Here is a 7841-nt window from a genome sequence, read left to right as displayed (position 1 = left end):
GCTTGCTTGAGGTTTGCAGCAATAAGAGGATCTGCTCTCCTGCCCCAACAGTACTGTATGTTATGATAGACTGGTACAGCTTGTAACTTTCACATTCTTCATTGAGCAACCAGATGGCTGTGGAGTACAGAGGAAGGAGCGCTACTTGAAGAGCCTTGAGGCCACTGTTATAAATGGGCAAAAATGTTTCTGCATTTGAACTACCCTGCAGCCTCATAGCACTCCTGTCTAACCAAGGTCAGCCAGGGTCTCTTGCAGAACTTCGCCACCCTTTTTAAAAGCAGATGCCCAGCCAAAGAAGGGGCAGTTCCTAAAAATGCGAGCATCCAGTTTTTCCCCTCTGTTCATTCGCCGCTTAAAATATGACACACTGCAAGAGGGGTTAAGCTAAGCTCTCCGATGTAAATGAACGCTTGTCGTCTCAATACTGGTAACATACAAAAGCAGAGTTCTTCCACGGGATGGTACCTGACCCCCCACCCCACAGAAGCCTCCAAGGAGGACAAGACCATGCTAAGTACTGTGTGGTCCATCTTGGGGGAGGGCGGGTGGACAAAAAGAAGGCAAGAGGCTATTTTGCATTACCATTTTATTACAAAATTAAAAAGCAGAACGCTATTTCAAACAGAGTTAGCCTTGTCAGCTCAAACGATTCCTTCCAGAAGACATTTACTTTCAAGTTGGTCAAACAAGATGTTAACACAAAAAGGTTCCCAGGAATTTATCCTCCAGCAGCTTCCTTTCAGTCTGCAACCCACCATTTATCTTCTGGATGGGATGATCTACTTCTGCCAAAGTGCTCAATCTTCATTATATAACCAGTTAAACCGACTAACGCCACGAACCAGCGGAGAATTAATTCCCCTTGTTCCTTACAAAAGCACTGCCTCTTCTTTAGTCTAGCAAACCCTATTTGGTCATGTAATTTCTTTACTGGAATTATACTATACCTTATTCTCCCCATTAATTTCCCTGCAGCTGGGTAGGTTTTGATCACTTCTCAAGCTGCAATTAGGGAAGAACTTGGACAAATGGGGACATGCTCTAGGCGGACACTTTCCAATGCAGTCAACTGCACCGTACCAGAGAGGGGAACAACATGCCTGCAAAAAGCTGGGGGGGGGGAGCTAAGAATCAAGGGGTAGTGGCTGAGACATGAATTCTGAGTCTAGCTGTGAAACTGGAATTTTAAAATCTGTCACAGTAGTACTGCTGCATCATTACTGGTTTGTAAGTTTTGTTACATCTTATAACAGCAACTTGTAAGAAGCATTGCTTGCTTTTAAAAAACCCAAACTTTCCTCTACTTGAGCAACTAGGGCAGCAGCCAATTTCCCGATCATCTTTGGTATGGAACAGCTCTATCAGAAACATCTTGCTGGTTATATGAGTTGGAAGGGGGATTTGCAAAGGTTACTAAAACACAGAGAGCCAATTTAATAACCATGACACTTAAAGAGAAGGCCACTTCGAACAAAGGATGGAAGAGGTCTATGGTTCTCACCACAGTGGAAGCTAGGGCAGACAGATATCCCAGCACGCAACACAGCTGCTAGATCTTTGGAAACAGAATCAGCGTAAGATTTTTGGACACAGCCATTTCTGAAAGCATTTTCCTTCTGTTGTCTCTAGCAGCTGGGGGAGAGTTGCAGCATGACACCAACTCCATCTGTCTGCACTATGTGTACCCATCTGCCCTGAGGAAGGGTACAACCTGAGCTGCACTAAACACAGGAGTAATTTTTGTAAAGATTCTGCAGGCTTGGGGGGGGGGGGGTGTAAAAACAAAAACGAGTTCAGTCAAGAAGGCCACTGGTCTTTGAAAATAAATGCACAGCTATGAAGGAAGCAGATGAGAGACCAAACCAAGTAACCCGCCCAAGCTAATTCCAAGCCATCTTTGATCTCTGACAGTTTCCGCAGAGCAATCCCACAGTGATTGGCAAGGAAATGGTCTTTTGTTCCTAGGGCACAGAGATGAATGCTGTCGTCTTTGTGAATTTCAGAAAGAATAGGACACAGTCCGGGGGGGGGGGGGGGGCTGCGAACAGGTGGGTGGGAAAACTCAGCAACTGCTAAAAGGCACACAAAATTAGAAGAGGCAGCAGAAGCTGAGTGGGCAGAAGTTCTCCCCCCCCTCCCCCCACCGCCTTTGGCAAAGTCCTTTCTAACCAGCTGCGTGCAACTTCTGGCAGAACTCCAGGAACCGGCTCAACAGGCTTCTCTTAAAGGCAGCTTCAAAAGCCAAATGTGGCATTTTAAGGCAAAATGAAGCATCAGAGTTCGATGAGCGAGCAAGCTTGGTCTGTCTTTGGCCTCCAGCCGAGAGTCTCGCTGGGAAATCTGTTTACCTGGGGCTAAGGAAGGGTGCAGAGCCACCAGAGACCAAAACACAACAGAACTGCAAAGGGCCCCGTGGCACAGGGACAATTACAGCGCAGGATTTCACTACCACAACAATGGCTTGGGGGTTAAAAGTTGCAGGTTACCCTGACTTTATCACGCCCCCCTCCCCGCCAAGACAAAACTGCACAAACATGATCTGGCCGAAATGAAGGGGTTCTCCTTGCATGTGGACCGTCGTGCATCTTGAGTCGGACGTCACTTGCAATTCTCAGAAACCCCTGCGCTCGCTTGCAGGATTAACAGTCATCAACAATTTTTTTTTAAAAAAAGCCAGGGAGGTAGACCCAAGGTGTCTGTGTTAAAACACACACACAGACACACACATTCCTCCCAAGTCCTTCACAGTTGCAAACCCCCGCTATGCACTAACACTGGGGCGCCACGGTGGGTGTTTCTTCATAGGCAACCACTGTGCTGCCATTAAACCTGATCTCTACAGGAATTCCAAAGCCACAGAAGGGGCAACCTTTAGCACAACCTTTAAGGCAAGCTAATTAAAACCAAAAGAACTTTACAATTTAAAAAAAAAAATCTTCAGAAAAAGAACGATCCCCTGAAAAACATTTTTAAAGCCCAATAAAGAAAGGTGTGACCTGAAGCAGAATATTTTATAGAGAGGAAGGAGGAGAATTGGTAGCAGCAAACCCCGTCTCCGCTCTCGTGTGCTAACTTTCTTAGGCCACCTGGTGTATTCATTGGAGAGGGGAAAGCCTCAGATCTCTGGTCCTCACCAAGATTTTCTTCACAAGTTGACAGAAAAGGGCACATGGGGGTTGTGTCTGAATGTGCACCAAGGACTTCCAGCTCTCCAGGCACTGTGGTGTATTGTGCACAGTTGCGCACACAAAAAAAAGCCACATAAACTCGAGGGCTCGCAGTCCTGTTCTCTCACCCAGCGAGGTTCTTAGGAATGTCAGGCAAGGTGCTCGCAAACTGGCGCTCCCTCCGTCACAGCAGAGAAGCGTTCTATGACGATCGTTGGCCCCGCTGCGGTCACCCTTAAGACCTGAAGACATGGACGGCTCTGATGACGTACTGCCGGCAGATGGGGCACTCGTTCATCCGCTTCCCGCATTTCGTGCATGTGACCATGTGACCGCACTCCAGGAGGACGCAGTCAATCACCGAGTCCATGCAGATCTTGCAGAGGTTCTCTTCTGAGCCAGGCAGTGTGGCGTTACCGGACGAAGCTAAGGCCAGAAAGAGAGAGATTCTCAGCAGAAAATCCTGGCGTAAATCTCTTCCCGCCCTCAAGTTTTACATGTTAAAAGGCCTCGTTTTTGTATTTGTGGTTTTGACCACTTGGAAATACCAAGATAATTTTTCCCCCTTATTTAAATTGCATTCATTTTTTTTTAAGGATACCCTCCTAAGGATCTGAGAAAGCATGCAAGGAATAGAGAAGCAGATGGGGGAAAGCAATGCAAAAGGTGGATGGAGCACCTGTCTTAGGATGCAACAGTTTGCTGCTAAAGTTTTCTAGCTGGAGAAGAACCACTACTGCAGGATCTGGAGGGTATTTATAAAGTTGCAGAGAGACTGGATGGAGCAGAGTTATTCACACAACGAATACTAAGATGGGATCGTCAAATCTGACAGTATGTATGCCTTCATACATTGCTTATTTCATTAATTAAAAATATGTCCTGCCTTTCTTGCCATAAACAATGATCCAAGGCAGCTTAGAATCTGCCAAAACTAATTAGCAAATACATCAAAACCAACCATAATTCGCTTCTCGGAACTTGCTGCCACAAGAAAAGGATTAGACAAAGAAACGTAAGAAACCTTTGGTTTTGATGTACTTTGTTGCTCATTAGCCCGGGCAGGTAATCTTCATATAGCCTAGAAGAAAAGCACCTAGTTTTGAACGCCATGTTCACAACTGCAAAGTACTGGGGGGGGGGGGGGGGCGCTAGACCTGCCAACAGCTGATAGCCATAAACATCCAAGAACAGAACCTCCATATTCAGAGGCAGTATTCCTATGAGTAAGGTAAAGGTAAAGGTAGTCCCCTGTGCAAGCACCAAGCCATTACTGACCCATGGGGGATGTGGCAGGCTGATGCCCAAAAGAGGACGGTACTACTTTAACATGCTAGAATCAGCACCTGTTGAAGGAACATATGAAGCAGTCATATACTAAGCTGGACCATCAGTTCAGTAGGGTCTCCTCTGACTGACAGCAGAGAAAACTGGCAGAAAGAATTTTCCCAGCGCCTATGACTCAGAGATCCCTTTAAACTGAAGGTGCTAAGGACTGAGCCTTTCTTTATACAAAATGGGTACTCTTCCAACTGAGCTGTAGCCCCTTCCAAACTCTCGATGGCTGATCTCTCCTGAACCCAGCGGGCAGGTGTTGGCTGGGATTTGAACACAGGGCTCCTTGCATGCAACAGGGGAGGGGCTGTGGCTCAGTGGAAGAGCCACTGCTTTGCACGCAGAAGATTCCAGGTTCATTCCCTTAGCAGGTGATGTCAAAGGCCCTGGAGAGCTACTGCCAGTCAGAGTAGGCAATAGTGACCTTGAAGGAATGAGGGTCTGATTCAGTATAAGGCAGCTTCATGTGTTCCTAGAATGAGCATTGTGGGAACTATGCCTGTAGCACAAAAAGCTGCAATTCTCCTCCTGTGTAGTAAATAAACCACTACCTTCCTTTGAAACGAGAGAAAATCAAGCAGTGGAGATTTACACCCATTTGCCTTCCAGAACACCATATCCAGATACAAGATCATAGCAGAGACACGTCTCTCCCATTAAACAGCTGAAGAGTCCCACTGAGCTGCCCTTTTGAGGAAACAGAGAAACTACTCACCGGTGTGATCATCCGTGTCAGAAACTGAAAAGGAAAAAAAAAGGGGGGGAATTGCAGAGCCTAACAAAAACTTTTGCGCAAAGGCTGTTGTAGCCAAAATTGACAGGAATTAGCAGAGCTATCCACAATCCCACAGTTGGTTTCTGGGAGAGAGGGGCACACTGTTCCTCGGATAAATAGTTATGGGTTGCCACACTGGCATTTGCAAGACAGGAAATGAGATTTTAAATGGCTTTACAATACAGCAGGCGCTTGGTCTGGAGTACCTTTTACCTATGCCTTGTCCTGAGTGGGAAAAGGCAGGAGAGATGGATAGCAGCAGATGCTCCATGCAGCACTAATCACCATAGTGATTAAGAGCAGCAGGACTCTAATCTGGAGAACCGGGTCTGATTCTCTACTCTTCCACTTGAAGCCACCTGGGTGACATTGGGTCAGTCAAAGCTCTTTCAGAGCTCTCTCAGTTCCACCCACTTCTCAGGGTGTTTGTTGTTGGGATAATAATGACATACTTTGTAAACCGCTCTGAGTGGGTGTTAAGTCGCCCTACGGGCAGTATATAAATCGAATGTTATTGTTATCAAATGTTATAAGGCAGAGCTGGAGGATTTAACCAGCTTGCCCAAATCCCAGTTGCAAAGAGGAGCACGGTAGACTCAAAAGGAAGAGCTTCTTTGATCACTTGCAGAACTCAGTGCCATATGAATGTAGTCATGGCCACCAGCTTAAAAAGATTTAAAGGGAGATGAGACTGTGTCTTCTTTCTTTCTCTACTCCTCAGACCTATAGGTCTTAAGTAGTATTTATGAAATTTAACTGGTAATATGAAGAAGAAAGGAAGAATTCAGGGCAGAGAAGGTCAAAACACAAGCTACAAAAAAAGTTTATTTCTCAAATATTGCCCAAATTCTCATGGCCTGAACTAAAAATTTAGCTAAAACAAGTAAATTTTCTATTCTTGGATATGTTAATAATTTAGGAAGTAAAATATTTGCTGTAGACTGTCCATTGTAATATCAAGGGTTCAATTCATTTCTTTCTTGCCTTTTTAGGCCAAGGAAATTCAAATAGAACATGACTTGCATATTCAATAGCACGTGAGCCACAGCCACAACATCTATCTGAGAAAGGTACACCCAATATGCGTCCTTCAGAAACTGCAGAGGGTAGTGCACTTAGTCTTGTGAGCACAATTGTTCGTCTACACTTTGGAACAGTTCGACTAAACAAATACACTGGGACTGTAAAACGGTGGGTGGAGATTTATCAAAAGCTATCAAACGGAGCCTTCATGTTCAGATGCAGCATGTCTTTGGACAACAGCTGCTAGGGGTCAGTGGCACGGCAGGGCTGGAGCCTTTGTGCAGTGATCATCGGCCTCCTGGACACTGAGAAAGAGGACGAGGACTTTTTGCTGCAACAGATGGCGGAGAGTGCTGTCAAGTCACAGCCAGCTTATAGCAACCCCTTGGGGTTTTCAAGGCAAGAGACGAACAGAGGTGGTTTGCCGCTGCCTGCCTCTGCCATAGCAACTCTGGACTTTCTTGTTGGTCTCCCATCCAAGTACTAACCAGAGGTGACCCTGTTTAGCTTTTGATATCGGATGAGACTATCCAAGGCACAGAGGGCTATTTTGGCCCCATTAAAAGAAGACATTGGTGAGTTTTTACTTTTCAAAGTCTTACCCAACTGCTGAAGGTCCTTCTCTTTGTATAAGCGGGTCACCCTTTCCATTAACTCCCACTTCTCGCAACAGCCCTTGTAATTCACAAAGTTACGAGCGAGGATCTCCTTCAGCTGCCGCACCGATAGGGCATCGATGTCCCTCACGCTTGTCAGGTCAGAGAGTGAGGCCCTGCGTCCCAAAACCAAGGTATCCTCCGAGTCGGTGGACTGAAACACACCACATTTGAGATTGTAAGACCTGATCACTGTAAGACTGACTGGCTATAACCAAAGGAGGCAGATTTCGATCTGCTGCTCTTGGGGGTTTGTAAGAATATCATCTCTCTCTTTCACATACTCAGGTTTCTTTTTAAAAATCTACTTAACCTTTCGATCAGGACTAGCAGCTTGCAGTTCATTTTAAACAGTAAAAAAGCACACATGAAAACCAACTTGAAATAAACTGAACGCAAGATCCAAAATTCAGAACAGCACCAAAATTCATTAATGAGCCCCTAATGCTTGCCATCAAAGGCATTAGGACAGCTTCAGCCAGATGTCAAAAAGAGAATGTTGGCTATCAAATGTGTCCAGAGAGGGGGCTTCACAATTGCAGCACTGCTGCAGTGTCTCTAGGGATTTGCTTGTCTGAAATCTGGAGATGGCTGCGTATCTTGGGTTCACACGCGTAATAGGTGTGTGGGAGACCATACAGGAGGAACTAAACCCTTTAGAATTAAGACTGATAGTACTATTCTGGGATAAGTGTCCATGTGCCAAAATAGCTGTTTTTGCTAACTGGAGGCCACAAGAGGTTTTGAGGATCAAAGCAGATGTGTCTCGAGTGATGCGTAATCCGGATCCTCTTTCCCCAATCTTCAAAGCAGCTAAGTGGGGCTGCTAATTATCATTTGTAAAGAAGAAATCAAAGCCCAAGTGAGCCCCAATCATAAGAC

General features: G+C 45.7%; 1 protein-coding gene across 1 annotated transcript in view; it reads right to left on the bottom strand.

Annotated features, from left to right (window-relative positions):
* Positions 1-224: 224 nt before the first annotated feature.
* Positions 225-7841, bottom strand: part of RFFL (ring finger and FYVE like domain containing E3 ubiquitin protein ligase) — a 37737-nt gene continuing 30120 nt past the window's right edge. The window contains exons 5-7 of the mRNA XM_055001994.1: positions 6906-7113; positions 5221-5244; positions 225-3596 (exon numbers count right to left, since the gene is read on the bottom strand). Coding sequence (XP_054857969.1) covers positions 3406-3596; positions 5221-5244; positions 6906-7113 — 423 coding nt within the window. The 3' untranslated portion in view covers positions 225-3405. The remainder of the gene's footprint in view (positions 3597-5220; positions 5245-6905; positions 7114-7841) is intronic.

Source organism: Eublepharis macularius, chromosome 17 (assembly GCF_028583425.1).
Source record: "Eublepharis macularius isolate TG4126 chromosome 17, MPM_Emac_v1.0, whole genome shotgun sequence".
NCBI classification, from domain to species: domain Eukaryota; kingdom Metazoa; phylum Chordata; class Lepidosauria; order Squamata; family Eublepharidae; genus Eublepharis; species Eublepharis macularius.
The sequence above is the reverse complement of the archived record's forward strand: the minus strand, read 5'-3'. Positions and strand labels throughout refer to the sequence as shown.